This window comes from Meleagris gallopavo, chromosome Z, assembly GCF_000146605.3.
Source record: "Meleagris gallopavo isolate NT-WF06-2002-E0010 breed Aviagen turkey brand Nicholas breeding stock chromosome Z, Turkey_5.1, whole genome shotgun sequence".
In the NCBI taxonomy this organism is placed as follows: Eukaryota; Metazoa; Chordata; class Aves; order Galliformes; family Phasianidae; genus Meleagris; species Meleagris gallopavo.
In genome coordinates this window covers 19,078,593-19,095,614 of record NC_015041.2, presented here as the reverse complement: position 1 = coordinate 19,095,614, position 17,022 = coordinate 19,078,593, and the positions used below count along the sequence as shown (strand labels likewise).

Sequence of the window (17,022 nt, the reverse complement as noted above, 5' to 3'; positions counted from 1 at the left end):
TTCAGAACAAAAAAACTTTTTTTTGGTCTGTATTATTTTAGCTATGTCCTGCAGGGGCCCGTGACTTTCGAGAAAAACAATGTGCAGACTTTGACAATATGCCTTTCCGTGGAAAGTATTACAATTGGAAACCCTACACTGGAGGTAATGTGTAGCTTTGCAAAAACATTATCGTATGTGAAGAATTTTATGCAGAAAGTAGTGTCTCTGTTTAGAATCTTTTGATGAAGATGTGATAACCTAAGTTAAGTTTTCTAACCTTTTGTCAGCTGCTAAAATCTTACAGAAGATTACAGTTAGTAAGTCATTCTTTGATTACTTTTTTTCTGTTCTAAACTCTGATTAAGTCAGTTTTTCCCTTTTGTTTTTGTATTGAATGGTTTTATTTACAGTTTTGTTTTATATAGAAAGCCTAGAGGTGACCACTGTGATCAGATGATCTGAGTGATAGCGTATTTCATGTAGATGAAAGTCTTATCTGAAATAATCTGATTTTTGAAATTCACCCTGACTTATTTCTAGGACTATGTTCTTTTCGTATTTGTGTTTGTCAAATGCTGCTGAAATGGTATCTTTTTAAATTGTTTAGTAATCATTAGGGTTATGTTAACAGAATCCATTTGTAGATATCCATCTTTGCTGTATCTTGCTGTAAGAAATAATTCTCTTTGCAAAAAAAAGAAGAGTCAGTTAAGTAAATTGGTAATGGAAAGTGAAATAAGGTGTCTATGCTACATGTGAAAAATGTAAGATAAAATCATGCATTTTGGATCAATTTATGCAAGTACATTATATTTTCAGTAACTGTTACTTTTTTCTTCACTTTTGTTGTCTAGGTGGGGTTAAACCATGTGCATTAAACTGCTTGGCTGAAGGTTATAATTTTTACACTGAACGTGCTCCTGCAGTAATAGATGGGACTCAGTGCAATGCTGACTCACTGGATATCTGTATCAATGGAGAATGCAAGGTATCAGAATTAGAGTAGATAAAAAAACCTGAATATCTTAAATTTGAGTGAAGTGTTTTATCAAACAGTGAAGATAAAGGTGCAAAAACCCATCATCTTGTTAAAATATTTTTTCTTAGCATGTAGGTTGTGATAATATTTTGGGGTCTGATGCTAAGGAAGATAGATGTCGTGTTTGTGGAGGAGATGGGAGTACATGTGAAGCCATTGAAGGTTTCTTCAATGATTCATTGCCCAGAGGAGGTATGCGTGTTTATGTCTGTTCTGTTGCATTTAGATAGCTGTTAAATGAAAAACAATACTTCAGTGGTTTCCATCATGAGATTGCTGCTAGTCACTCACTCGCTTTGACTCCTTTTGCCTAATTGTTTAATTTCAATGTGTTAGTTTGGATTTATGTCCAATTCAGCAATATCCTTCATTTCTGAATATTTAGTTTTTATGATCTTAAATGCATTTAGTAAGAAATGAATGTTCAGGGTTTTTTTTTGTTTTGTTTTGTTTTGCTATAGTGCTTTGATAGAAGAAATTATGTGAATGATTTTAATGTGCATAGTGGAATGCAGTATTCCATATATGTGATAATCATGTATATGAACTATACTTGAAATTTTAGAATGGAAAGGATCCATAAGAGTTGCTTGAGTTAATGTTATCAAGAACTTGGAGAATATTTATGAACGATTAGCTGAAAATATAGCTTAAAAAGAACAATACTACTGTGTCAGTTTTATTAATACTTCATCTGGAGTCAGTTTTGGATTATCAAATGTAGGAAAAGGATTGATGCACTGAAGTGAGTTCTGTTCAGTGAGGGATCACTGAAATAATTATATGCTGAAAAAAACAGAAAAAAAAACATTTTTTGAGAAGGGGTTGAAGGAATTTGACTTATTTTGTCTGGAGAAGTAATAGTTCATGGGACCTCGTATCAGCCTTCCAACACCTATGAGGAGGTTAGTGTGGAGACAAAACCAGGCTGTTCACAGTAGGTGGTAGATGACATGATGAAAGGAGCAGAGACAATGGCTATTAAAAAAAAAAAAAAAAGACAAACATTACCTGAATGGAAGAAAAAACATTTTCCCCATGTGGCAGTGGTTCAGTTGCCCAAAAGAGATTGGACTGCGTGACTGTCTGAGGTCCTTTCCAACCTGAATTATCCTATGATCCTATGATCATTTTATACATTAGTTACTTGTGATACAATGTTGAAAGTACTTTGTTAGCATTTAAAAAAAATGAATACATAAATTTGTACTACATTTTTCTACCACTTCAAAATGTGTGTGAAATTAAAAGAATTTTCCTTTATATCACATGAAATGGAATGTTCAAGTGTGTTTGAATCCTATACTTCCTACTAGTTTTTAATTGTAAACAATTTAATAATGGTTAGTTTCATGACCAATAAAATATAACACGAAAATTTTCTCCTAGGCTACATGGAAGTGATTCAAATTCCTAGAGGTTCAGTGCACATTGAAATAAGAGAAGTGGCAGTGTCCAAGAACTACATTGGTAAGAGCATGCTTTAAATAGACTGTAAATAAGTTAGTTATGATGTGACTTGAAGGTACGGTTTTCTGGTTTGACCAAACCTTACGTATAGTAAGAGGAGGAGAGAGAATTGTAGTTTTTAGGATGTGGCACCTGCCTAAAAAACATCCAGTTTGTTAGGATGCATTCTCCCAAGTGGAGCTAATGGAGTGCATCTTTCCTCCTTGACTAAAGCACAAAATCAGGCCAGTAAGACTTGGAGCTAGAGTACATGAAGATCACTAAAGCGATCTACTGCCCCACTCTGAGCTAGTGTCTTCCTCCTGAGGAAGATTCTCATTTTAGGGGATTGTACTGTTTTAAAACATAATCTTATTCTTGGAATGTTTATTCAACAACAGCAATAGTTACTTAAATACTAATGAATTACATACTCTATACAGGTTGCCCAGAGAAGATGTGGATGCCCCATCCCTGTAGATGTTAAAGATCAGGTTGATTAGGGCTCTGAGCAGCCCGCAGCAAGAGGTTGGAACAATATGATCTTTTCAGGTCCTTTCCAACCCAAGGCATTCTGTGATGATATGATACTGCCTCTGTATTTTAAGACAATATATTATATCAATTCCACAGTGTTTCTATATTGCTGTGTTGTAGGGTCTTGTTGCTATGCTTTTTTTTTATGGATAGGAAAACTACATGCAGGAAAAAGTTTGTGCTTTATTAAGATCACTTGGGAAAACTGTGACAAAGCACAGAATTAAATTCAAATTAAATTAATCCAGATTGTCCTTCATTTTCTTTAAATGTGTTAAATTTCATTTCCATTTTTTAAAATATTAATACGTACAAATCTGGCTTCCTCAAACTCGAACATGCTTTTCTCGGAGTTTATGTACACTGGTTTGCATAGCACTCAGTTCACAGTAGTGCAGGAGCATGCATTCCTTAGTAAAAAATAATGTAGAGAGCTGATCAGTTGTACAGGAAACAGATTGACACAAGCAGAACCTGCTACCTTTATAGACTTAATGGCAACTGTCTGCTGCTTAGTCAGTCTGTACTAATGTAAGTTTATGTGTATGATACTGATGTGTCGCATCAGTAATGCATAAATAATATATAAATATATAATGTGTATATATATAAATAAATAGTGCATAAATGCATGTAAGTGTTAGTTTGAAGGGTAATTAGTCTTTAAAGTACATTTGATAATAATGGTACCTTTTACTGTTGGTTGCTTTTTTTTCTTCTTTTTTTTTCCAGACTGCTCCCACAGTCATGTAATTCAGATTTTCAGTCTCCCTCCATCCTGTAGGAATAGTAACATTCAGTACTGCAGGAATAAAGAGCACTTACCATTTTTTCAGCATCACACGTTCTCAGTTCAAAATACGTCAGTAAGATTGCTTGTGTGTCCTATTTGACAGTTGACACAGAGCTGATGGGAGAGGCATTAAGTGCATTCTACCACAGCTGCTTTCAAAAAAGTATGTTGTGTAATATTGACATTTACACCAATATTAATGTCCTATTTAGTATACAGATCACATTAAGAGACTGGGGTTTCTGATTCCATGGCTAACTGAAAGCAGAGATGATAAAAGAGAATAAAGAAGATAACTTTTAGTTAGTACAGTTAAGATTTTTGCTCCTCTAATTTATTAACAGAGAAATATGATCTGGAACTGCACTTAAGTCAGTAACCTCACCACCAAAATTAATGAAAAATGTAAATTTTTTAGCTCAGATGGACAACATAGGCAATATTTGTGGTTTTTAATCTGACCAAAAGTCTGATAAGATAAAGTATGTTTCTAGTGTGCTTCTCACAATTTCAGGGGTGTTCCCAAGTTTCAGGCCCCTCCTCACTACTTTGCTTCATGATGCCCTAGCTGATTCCAGGGGCGTTCATCTCCTTCACTACTGTGCTGTGTTTACAACTTTCAAGGGAGCCATTATATGCTAAAGTAAGATATTAAAGTCACAGGGACTGTTTCGGGTTTTTTTTTGAATGTTTTGTACTGTGAATGTGAGCAAGATCACTATTTTAGAATCATGAGCTTCTGGGGGGAAGGAATGCTTGTAATTTGTCTGTTCCCTAAAGAGAGCTATAGAAACATGATGGCAGTTAAAAAGGAGTTTATTGTCTTAAAATACATACTTCAAGGTATTGTTTTATAGGCACTTCTTCTGTAGCAATGTCTACTTCACAACTCTCTCCTCATCTTTATGGAGTTCCCTCTTGTTTCAGTACAGCTGTTTTGTGGTCACACCATGAACCAGATTAGAAAACTGATTCAGCTGAAAATAACCATTTACACATATTATTATGTTTTGTTTTATGTGCACACTGCCAAATATGTGACCACAGTCAAAGAAATCAATTCTTCAATTTGGAAATAAAAAAATAATGAAAAAGAAAAAAACCCCTTCCCTGTAGCTCTGATACTGGCTTCAGTACTTTTCTGTTCCTTCTGTTCTGTTAGTAGGGTTTCAGACTAAGAATATGATCTTGATTTTTTGCAAGCCCTGACCTTAAATTGGGTCAGCAGTTAGATATCTGACAACCTCAGGTAGCTCAGTCAGTACCTCTGCTCTCCATGACTCAGACTAATTATTTCTGCACCAATATCACTTCTTGTGCTGTGGCACTACAAGCACATGTTTCTGTGGATGCATGAGTAATCTGTTATTTTAAACCAATCTGTCCATAAACAACAGCAAAATTGCCTTTTTGTCAGATCTGCTGAAAAAAATATATGCTAAGAAGTGCTGCTGTCTTTCCTTAATTGGATTTATTTGAGTTGACATCTTCACTTCTATTCCCCTTTGCAATAGAGTGTTGTGTTCTGATTTCCCATGGGTTTCCTGCATTCTCACATTCTCACAAATTTCTTGATTAGGATACTAACTTGTTCCTTTTTTCACATATGCTAATAATTATGTCACTGACTCATCATTGTCATATAATTACATTTTTTGAATACTCTTCACAGCTGTGTAGCCTCCACCTATGTATAAAAACTGACATTAAGCAAATCCATTCACAGAATGCAAATACGTTTTTTCTTTGCAGACAGGCTGGTAAAGAAAAAAAATTGTGTATAACACACATATAATTGATAGAATAGAGTTTAGGAAAGATTAATTATGTATGAAGACTTTTTTTTTTCCTTTGCTTATTTATATATCTCACTTGTTCTCACTGATATGTCTGAAGTAATAAAAGTAAGAAGTACCTCATTATTTGCTGTTACTAGATGCTAGATTTACTGACAAGAAAAGGTTTGGTACTAAATGTCAGAATAAGACAGACCTTAATGTTTTGGAGACTTTGGGGGATCCCATGATCCTCTTTTAATCAATCTAGATTTTGTGAAAGCAAAATAGTTAGAAATTTTAACTATAGGGAAGTTCTGACCACCAGTGAAATACTAATGTTCAGCTTCAACATAGGTTATGATAGGACAAGAGGCAACAGTTTTAAACTAAAATAGGGTAGATTTAGATAAGATATTTGGAATAAATTCTCCACTGTGACAGTGGTGAGGCACTGGAACAGGTTGCCCAGAGAATCTGTGGATGCCCCATCCCTGGAGGTGTTCAAGGCTAGGCTGGATGGGGCCTTGGGCAACCTGATCTAGTAGGTGGCAAAACTTGATCCTAAGTTGTCTTATGATTATGAAATGAGTTTGTAAAATCCTATATAGTAAAGTTAGTGTGTGTTTTGTTTCAAAAAACAGCATTGCTGCTTGATTGTGTTTCCACTTATTGTTTTGCCTCAAATACTGTTATATTTAAAGTAAATATAAATGATGAATAAGTCTATAATCTTCATTATTGCTTGAAGTCAAGGAGTCAGTATCTAATTAACAAAATATCTGCCTTAAGATACAAAGTTGCTTTCATGTTTAGAAAATTAATCTCATATTACTGATAAGATATCAAATACTAAGTCTTTGATGAGTATCTGGTTATATAGCCTACTTAAGTTACTTAGGTTAGTTAAGAAATTTCTTATCTATAGTATATTTATGGTTTAAGGCTGCAAATCAATAGTAATAAAATACATTGACAGATAAAATAACTAATATTTGATTCTGTAGTAGAAATGTCTTGGATTTATGCTCAAAGAAGGAAAAAAAAAGTGTGCAAAGACATCAAAGTAAGATCTGATAGGTAACATAATTCAATCTTCCTTTTTTTTTCTACTCAGGATGTTATATGAGGTACCAGTCTCATGCTCCAACATACAAAATTTTAATCAAAAGATTAGATTGATATGTTTTTGCTGGGGGACCCAGGTCTGGACACTTTACTCCAAATGGGGTCTCATGAGAGTAGAACAGAGGGGACAGTCCCCTTCCTTGTCCTGCTGGCTACCTGACTTTTTATGCTGCCCAGGATGCAGTTGGCATTCTGGGCTGCAATTGCACACTGCTGGCTTAGTCCAGCTTTTCAACTGTCGTAACCCCCAAGTCCTTCCCAGCAGGGCTGCTCCCAGTGAGTTCTTTTCCCAGTCAGTACACATATCTGGGATTGTTGCAACTCAGCTGCACTTATGTAGAACAGCATGAGGCATTCTGTTATGTGCCATACAGTATCTGCAAAGTCTGCCTGCACATTGGAGATTATAGTAGAAAGTCTTGCCAAGTTGCTTGAGGGATATTTTGATCAGGGCTAAAGAAAAAGATTTATGTTGAAAAACAGTGATACAGAGCTGAAACTCACATACTTCTACTAGAATAGTAAGTTAATTTGCAATGGCTTCTCCATTATAAATGCTGCTTCCAATTTTTAGGTGGCTTGTATTTTTTTTTAAGCTCTAAAATCTGAAGAGGATGACTACTATATTAATGGTGCCTGGACTATTGACTGGCCAAGAAAGTTTGATGTTGCTGGAACAGCTTTCCATTACAAGAGGCCAACAGATGAACCAGAATCTCTGGAAGCACTAGGCCCTACTTCGGAAAATCTCATAGTCATGGTAAAGTTATATTTAATATATATGTGAAATTTGAAATATGATTTTTGTTATCGGAAAAGATAAAACCATGAATAAAATCAAAGTAGGTCCCAGACCACGCTGGGATCTTGCGTTTGTATTTTAATTAAGTTTCCATATCTTTCAAAACTGATATGCAGATACTGAGATGAAAAAGTGATAAAGTTATGAGTCCTGGGAAATATCACAGAAAATGCTCTATCTATGTTAAATGTGCTATAGAAGAAATTCTAAATTGGATATGTATTGCATTTCTGCGTACTTCTGATAGATGGAACTGTTTGATGTGTGATATGAATACTGTAGCTTTTTTCTTTACTGATAGTTCTGTAGTGATGAGAATAATTTGACCTGTACTTAAAATAAAAAAGTAAAAAAAGAAAGAAATAATCAAAGACTAGTATATGTCAGGTGGGAAGTGGTAAATGCAGTACAGTCACCAAACTGGGTAGACAAAAGCTCTTGATAATTATTACTCTGCAATCTATATCAAATGCAGTGATATGACTGTAGTGATAGTTATGATATTCCATTAAGGGATCCACCAGTGTTAACTAATGTATTCAGTGAAAACAATAACCTCAGCAACAGTTTATTGCTGTTACTATTTTTACTGTTATAAATCACTAGAAATATAAGCAAGGAGAGGGCTGGATTCTTAACTAGTTGCTTGATTTCAGTGATAATTACTGCGTATTTGCATAGTGATTTAATTAACTTTTACTTCAAGTAATGATTCGGTTATGAAATTCATTTCCTTGAAGACATTAATTTATGATCACTGGCTTCTTTGGGGTTATTGTGTCAAGAATAAAAAACTGACAGAAGTTAGGTAGTTATGATGTCAAAGGGAAAATAAGGTAAAGCTCAGCTTATACAGTCATAGCTTTTATATACGTTTAACAATTTCATTCAGATTGCTTTGGAAATACCTTGAAGAAATATTGCAACTTCCTTTATTACTTTGTTCCCTTTCACAAGACATAACACGTACATAGATTAACGTCACTGTAGTTACACTCTGCTTGCCTGTTTAAATGGTATAACCAGTTGTTTTCAACTTCAGATTCTGCTACAGGAACAAAATTTGGGTATAAGGTATAAATTCAATGTTCCCATCTCTCGCACTGGCAGTGGAGACAATGAAGTTGGCTTGCATGGAATCATCTGCCTTGGTCAGAATGTTCTTCCACTTGTGCTGGAGGTAAGACACCAGGCAGCCAAGCTACAGGATAAGCTGAATTGCAAGATATTCTTTCTTACATAATTATGTAGGTAACTAATTAAAAATATTTCTTCCAGATATAACTCAAACCTTATTTTAGAGAATGAACATTTATCTCATCGGATTTTGTTGTTTTCAAGTACATTTAATATATTCAGATGTTTTTTGTTAAATGCAGTATATGTTGGCAGAGTGTGTCTGTTGATGGTTCTTCTGAGATTCTCTTGAAGTTGCGATGTTTGCTTTTCACAGGAGCCTCCTTGGTAAAGTACATCAGAATTTTTTAGTAAGGAGATTAAAAGCAGAAGGCAAATAAAGCAACCGTAAATAAAGGGACATGTCTGTGTATGTTTGTACATATTCTTCACACATTCTAGTCAGCCCTCTCATCTTCCAGCTACTAAAGTTTAGGACACATACTGGCAACTCCTCTGTAGGAGATTATAAGAACTGGATTATACTTCCCAGCCCATAGCAGTATGTATTAATTGTTGCGTTTTGGCAGCAATGGGGGTTTTGTAGGTTGTCCCATGTGATTCATCATGGGTACCTTTTGCCCACAATTTACTATATTCCTAATCCTCCCTCTAGTGGCCACCAATGCAATTCTTTACCTCTGGCTGGGAGAGCAGAACAGTTGGCTTTCTTCAAAGCCAACACCATTGCTGCTGCATGGACTGGTGAGTAGAAGTGCTGTGTGAACAGTATCTTTCTTCTCTCTGGAGACTGAATACATCATCGCCAACATATATTCATTTCAGAAGACACAGAAGAGAAACTTAAATTGACCTCGATATTTCAGCTTTCTACTGCGCTGTGCGCTGACCATAGCAAGATTAGGAAATAATATGTTTTTCTAAAGATACTTTGGAGCAAATATTTGTCCTTTTCTTTTTTTTCTGGCTACTGGAGATATTCATGTTTAGAAACATCTTGACTCATCTTTCTGATGGATCCTGCTGTGACTGTTAGTGATTGCTTGCAGTTTAAATACAGCAATTTGAATAGCATAGGTAGGACAGAAAGGATAGTATGAATTCTATTCTGTGTAACTAAATAGGGAGTCTTGAAATGAAGCTGAGGAAGTTGCTAAATTTCTCCAGCATTTTGTTCTTAATTTGTAGGATTCTCATACTCAAATAGATGTCAGACTGCTGTTTTAAATTATATTTTAACACCGTGACTCTAGTCAGAAAAGGAAGATTTCAAGAGTGGTTGAAGGGAGAGGTGTGGTGGGGTATATTTCCAATATATCAGAACTTTACAGTTACTAACATATCCCATTTTTTTATGACGGGTTAACAAGACATTTGAAGTCATGGGAAAACTCCACTGATTTAGACAGACACAATGTTTTATCTGTGAGTCTTCTGTCATGCAGATCATAGTGATTTGAGAGATTTGAAAGTGTACAATGGAAAAAATAATTGGCTCAAAATGAGTAAGCAGTTGTTTAGATAAAACTAGTTTGAGATACTTAGTTTTCTTCTTATCTTTATCATTACATGTGAAGTGTATGTGAATCTCTGATAACTATATGCATTTATTAATCATTTGAAACTTATTTTTGAAAGATGTTCTTCAGTAGCTTTTGGTGTCTAAACCAGGCTCCTTTCATTCTCTCCTTTCATTCTGCTTAGTATGAGAGTACTATGATCACTTATTTTCTCTTAAATTTTTAGTAGAGGAAGCTGTAGTTCTTGCTGGATCTGCTTTCTTCATATGTGTATCCTCTATTTCTCTCTGTTTATGAAATGCCTCTGGTCATATGCCGAAAGAAGACAAAATTTTTAAAACGAAATGAGTAGGGAAAAAAAGGGGATAAAAGTTTGTAGAAACAACAGAACTGGAAAAGTTGACTAGTATAAATATGAAATGTGGGAAATCTTACAAATGAAACCACTGCATGGCTTTGTTTCTTTCAGTAGGATTCATTATGAAGTAATTACTGCAGTTTACTTAAATTCTGTCTTCAGAAGATTTCTTTAAATCAAAGGATAACAAAATTGTTAACAGTTGAAGAAGTTATCACTGAAAGAAAAAAAGAATGACAGGGCATATGTGTGAGGGATAGTAGTATGGAAATTGCTTTTTATTTTGTAATCATATAGTGCCTGTGGAACAGACCATGAATAGTTCAAAGGCTTCCAAATTTTTCTGCCTCTTCCTCTAATTGTAGTTGGTGTATCTGAATTGTAGTGCATAGGTATTAAAAATTTGATCATACCATATTCCATCTTAATCTGGGAAAACTTGTGATGAAGTAGAACCAGATACACTGTCATAACAAGAATCTTGATATTAAACTAATAAGAATTAATAAGATATTAAATTGATTAGAATTAATTTAGCTTCCATCCATCTCAGAATGTACATGTACTAATGTTTTTGTCCTTTTTCTAGGTGTATGTTACAAGAAATAGCTATCTTAAGAAAATATCTAATTTGCAGTATTTAGAAGACAAAAAATGACAAAATTAAGGATGATGTTGAAACGTTACACTGTTTTCTCTGGCTGTTCTATGATACAGGGAGCGGTTGAGCAGGGGCCATTTTCTGATCCTTAGGCTGTGTCTCAGACTAGCTCATATAATCGCTGAATTGTTATGGTAGGAGAAGATCACAAAGATAATCTAGTCTAACCATCAACCCATCACCAACATTCCACTAAATCATCATGTCCCTTAGTGGCACATTTGGGGTCTTGGTGGACAACAGGTTGGCCATGAGCCAGCAGTGTGCTCTGGTGGCCAAGAAAGCAAGTGGGATCCTGGGATGTGTTAAAAGTGTGGCCAGCAGTTCAGAGGAGGTGATCCTCCCCCTCTACGCTGCCCTGGCCAGGCCTTACCTGGAGTTGTGCATCCAGTTCTGGCTCCCCAGTGCAAAAAAGACAGGGATATCCTGGAAAGAGTCCAGCAGAGGGCCATGAAGATGGTAAAGGACTGGAGTATCTCCTCTATGAGGAAAGGCTGAGTGACCTGGGTCTGTTCAGCCTTGAGAAAAGAAGACTCAGAGGTGATCTTATTAATGTTTATAAATATCTTAAGTGGGAGTCAAAGGCAAATGGCCAACATCTTTTCAGTGGACTATGGGGACACGACAAGGGGAAATGGCCATAAACTGGAGCATAGGAAGTTCTGCACCAATACTAATGGGAACATAATGAGAGTGATAGAGCACTGGAACAGGCTGCCCAGGAAGATTGTGGAGTCTCCTTCTCTGGAGACATTCAGGACCAACTTGGATGCCTACCTGTGCAGCCTGCTGTAGGGAGTGTGCTTTACAGAAGAGTTGGACTCGATGATCTCTAGAGGTCCCTTCCAACCCTTACAATTAAGTGACTCTGTGGTCTATCCTTTCCTTGAAAGTCTCCAAGGAGAGTGACTTCACCACCTCTCTGGGCAGCCTGTCCAATGCCTGACATTCTTTCTGAGTAATAATCAACCTGAATCTCTCTGGTGCAACTAAAGGCCATCACTGTACTCGAAGTATGGTCTCACCAGAGCTGAGTACAGAGGAACAATCACCTCACTAGTCCTGCTAACCGCACTATTTCTGATATGAGCCAGGATGCCATTAGTCTTCTTGGACATCTGGACACACAGCTGGCTCATGTTCAGCCAGCTGCCAGCTAATACTTCCTGATTCTTCTTCTCCACACAGCTTTCCAGCCATTCTGCCCCAAGCCTGTAGCATGGTTTTGTTATGATTGAAGTGTATGACCTGGCACTTGGTCTTGTTACAGCCGTTGGCTTCAGCCCATTGATCCAAACTATCCAGATCCCTCTACAGGGCCTTCCTAACCTTAGGCAGATCAGCTCTTCCTCCCAACTTGATTTCATCCGCAAATGTACAGATGAGATGCACTCAATCCACTCATCTAGATAATCAGTAAAGATATTCAACATGGTCAGCCCAAATACTAATCTCTGAGAAACACCACTAGTGACTGGTCACCAACTGGATTTAACTTTGTTCACCATCACACTCTGACCTGGCCATTTAACCAGCTTTTTGCCCAGCAAAGAGCACACCTGTTTGAGCCCTTGGCTGCCAGCTTCTCCAGGAGAATACTGTGGAGACAAAATCAAGGGCCTTACTAAAGTCCACAGCTATATCCACAGCTTTTCCCTCATCCACCAGGCAGAACTTTCCCCAATACTGAGATCAAGCTGTCAAGCTGTTATTCACCTGATCCTTCTTTCAAACATTCTGTAGATGGGTGTGATATTGGCTAGTCTCTAGTCATCTGGGACCTGCAAGGTTGACAAGGACAGCTGATAAATGACAGAAAGTGGCTTGGCAAGCATTTCTGCCAGTTCAGCACCCTTGGATGGATCCCATCTGATCCCATAGACTTGAAACAGACCAGGTGGAATAGCAAGTCTCTAACTGTTTTCTCCTGAATTGTGGGGGATTTATTCTGCTCCCTGTCTATTTTCTAGCTGAGGGGGCTAAGTACCCTAAGGATAACTGATCTGACTGTTAAAATATAGAAGTAAAGAAGGCGTTAAGAACCTTAGCCTTTTCCTTGTCCTTGGTGATAATGTTCCCTGCCTTGTCTGGTAAAAACAGGAGATTCTCCTTTTGCTGTTAATATATTTGTAAAAACATTATTTACTATCTTTAACAATGGTGGCCAGATTAAGTTCAAGCTGGCCTTTTGCCCTTCTGATTTTCTGTCTGCATATCCTAGCAACATCCTCATACTCTTCTTGGGTTACCTGACCCTTTTTCCAAAGGTGTTGAACTGTCTTTTCCTCCTGGAGTCTCAGCTTCCTCTTCAGCCAGGTTGGTCTTCTTCCCCGCTGGCTCATCTTAAGCACAGGGGGACAGCCTGTACTTGCACCTTTTAAATTCTTTTCGTTTTCACTCCACACTTAAATGTAGTTCTTTGTATCTGAATTTCATAGCATTTGCCAGGTCTATGACTCTTAAGATATAGTTATTACTTGATATATATTTTTGGATTGAAAGTATCTAGCACAAAGACTAGACCAGTATTTTGGCATAGCGAGGTCCAGATAGTTTTGAAGTTTTGTATGTTTCTAGTTTTGTATCTGTCCAGTCTTTATGGTATCTCCACTTTATTTTGAAATAAAGTATTTTGAAAGCAGTCCTCTGCATTCAGTGATTCCTGGGACTGCTTGTAGGCTTTGTTTTGGAGAAAGATTACTGGAGCAGTCAAGAGCCATGGAACAAGCAGAGAAGCAATTGGTGCTTTTTTATTTATTGGTTCTGTGTATGAACCTGCAATGATTAATTAAACAATAGCATGCTGTCTGTTCCAGTGGACTTCTATCTCAGTGTTCAGTGTTCATTGTTGCTGTGCTTCTGAACAGTAAAAGCACTTCAATTTTTAATACAGGACAGTTCTCAAATCTGTAACCATTTTGCAGAATAGGAAAAGCATGCTGTAGAAAGAGCATGCTATAAAAGGAATTAGAGAAAGAAGAAGGAAGTTTTTGTGCTTACAGTGGATAAATGTGCTGGAACTCTGGAGTCCTTGTCTGCCTCACTTGTATGGCTCTCGTGAAACTGAGCTTGCAGTGTATATTACACACTCACTAATTGTCAGTTCATCATTATTTGGATACCTCCTTGGAATGTCTAAGCTCTGAAGCATGCCATGAAAGTCATTGCATAAAGTGTGCCTACAGTATCACAAAAACTCCCATGAACACCTGAAATCAGTGGACTCAAAAATTTGAGTTTTACTTCGATATTTCTTGAGATTTTCCGAAAACAGTTTTTTTTGGATTTACCAGGTACTTAAAAAAGCTCATTTCTTTTACTAGATTCTTGTACTCAGATGTAGTATGTTTGCTCATTTTTATTATCTGCCTTTTAGTATCTCTCATTTCTGATCCAGTTTTTTCTCTCCAGGAACACTGTGCATAACTGAACTTCATTAATTCTCCATATTAACTCCTTTTTTTTTTCTTTTTTTTTTCCGGAAAATGCACTGGTATATGTTCTACTCTGTGTTGGGAATCTTGGAAGGAAATTTTTTTGTTAGCTTCTACAAGTCTTTAGTTAGTGGATACAAATTTAATCTTTCCCTCAAACTTTAACATAGTTTCCTCTTATAAATAAGAAACCACATTGTTTACAATATTATAATTTGTGCTGTATTTGAAGGGAAGATACTTCTAGGATAAAATCCATGCCTACTGAGATTGTAATAGACTTCCTGAATGACAGAACAAACACTGCTGGGTCACAGTGCTATCTGTTGTATCTGTTACAATTGCTTGTAGATTTTTTTCTGCTTCACCCATCTATTTGATGTAGTGCAGAACCTCTGTAAGCTGGAGTTGGACTTAGACAAGATTTCAGCAAAACAGTGTCAGAGAATATCAGGATGTAGAGTGCAAGTTTATCTAGACAGAAAAGAGTGGAACAGGGGAGACCACATGGAATTTAGAAGGCCTGACTGACTGGATAAAATGGTCAGTGGAATTCAGAAAAATCTGACAGTAACAAAAGGCTATTTTAATGACCTAATTATTGAAGTGTAAACACGAAAAGCTATTAACTAAACAAGAAAATCCAAGAAAGGGAAAACTAAAACACACAGAAATAGCAACTAAAATGAGTGTTGGAAAGGGAAATAAAAAGAGCTGTAATAGAAAAGGGCAAAATTTGTAACTTAGAAATCACAGAACTTTATACTTTTATACTTTATACTTTTTTATACTTTACTCTTAAGCATGTCTTTCTTTATGTGATACTTTGTAGCTTCCCAAGCACAAGTCTGTGACTTTGGCCTAAATATAATGTTGTTAACAAAGAAGTGTACAACTGATGGTATTGTTTAAAAATATCCAACAGCTGATGAAAAAAAACCCTGTATATTTTCTTTTGTTTACATTAAAGAATAGACCACAATAAGTGTGTGCATTTTGTTTTGTTTTGTTTTATTTTATTGTATTGTATTTTATTCCATTCCATTCCAATCCAGTCCAATCCATTGCATTCCATGCTTAATAAAAATCTAGCCATAAATGGCAGCGTTTATTATCTGGAATTTACAAAGTACCCAAAGTATTGATTTTGATTTTGTTTATTTTGTTAGAGTTCATCTCCGGATGAATAAAATATCTTATGTACTCATTTAAAAAAACAAACAAGCAAGCAAACAAAACTTCTCTCAATCTATTATTGTAAGTAAGCTGGTTGCTGTCTGGATCCTTTTCTGACTCTTATAGTACGATGCCTACTGCATTTTTCTTTCATGCCCTCAGATGAATTGTGAAACTACCTTTGGACAAAAAAAACATACTTGTCCTCATCAGGGAAAATGTGAGTTTGGCTCTGTGATGAACATCTTGTGACCTGATGAGTGAGCTCAAAAAGTATGTCTGGGTTAACCAGCACGCAGTAGTTTCTGTGATGCAAGATTCAATATGTATTAGTGCTGGCACCTTTATAATTAACATTTACAATTGCAAATCAGTTTTGGATGATTGCTTTTAACAGTAGATAGAACATTTACATGCCTGCAGTTTTAATTTAACAGTAAAGTGTTTTCCACGTAGTTTGAAATTTGGCTGCTGAAAGTCATGCAGACTACTTATGAATTGAAATCTGCAAAACGTCTAAATTCTCTGGGGATTATGGTCAATAAACCAGTGAAATTTTGTTTTCTATTAGAATTGCTTTGATTAGTCATGAGGACATTTTATGTCTTTTATTATAAATCATAAATCTATATATTTGAAAGTAGACTGTTTCTGTCTAACTCCTTGTGATTATTTCTCCAGGAGTTTAAATGAGCTTTGTTTTAGATTATTTGAAGAGAGACCATATATTCCTAGAGCAAGTAATTTAAAAATATTTTTTCAGGGCCTAAAGGGCTTAACTAGTTTGTAGCTGTTGTCTGGCTAAAATTGCATTTCTAGCTTTCTCATTTCTTTTCGTTGTTTTGAATTTAGAATCTGAATTGTGTTTCTGAAATATTATTTAAATAATACTAATTAGACAGCAGTGATGTAATGTTTCCTTAATCCACACGTTTCTTGTATCACAAATTACATACTATGTGATGATACAGAACATTTAAAAACTGAATTAACATATTTGCCTGACATTGATTAATGGTTCTTCACCATGTGAGTGAATAGTGATAAATGCTTGTGAGTGATATGCTACCTGACCACTGTTCAATAAATAACATGGCTGGTTGCATTTTTCTTTTCTTTTTTAGCTAAGCATAGTGATAGTGATACTTTGTCTTCATGGTGCTTCAGAGTACCTTCTTGTTCCACAGTCCTCAGAAATAAGTTTATTGAGCTGACAGTAGGTGTTTTTTTT

At 36.0% G+C, this 17,022-nt stretch overlaps 1 protein-coding gene across 1 annotated transcript in view; it reads left to right on the top strand.

Moving 5' to 3' along the window:
* ADAMTS6 (ADAM metallopeptidase with thrombospondin type 1 motif 6) overlaps nt 1-17,022 on the top strand; it is a 246,452-nt gene that overhangs the window by 206,435 nt on the left and 22,995 nt on the right. The window contains 7 exon segments of the mRNA XM_031557249.1: nt 42-144; nt 837-970; nt 1,090-1,213; nt 2,411-2,491; nt 7,300-7,463; nt 8,548-8,635; nt 8,638-8,685. Of these exon segments, the coding sequence (XP_031413109.1) occupies nt 42-144; nt 837-970; nt 1,090-1,213; nt 2,411-2,491; nt 7,300-7,463; nt 8,548-8,635; nt 8,638-8,685 (742 nt within the window).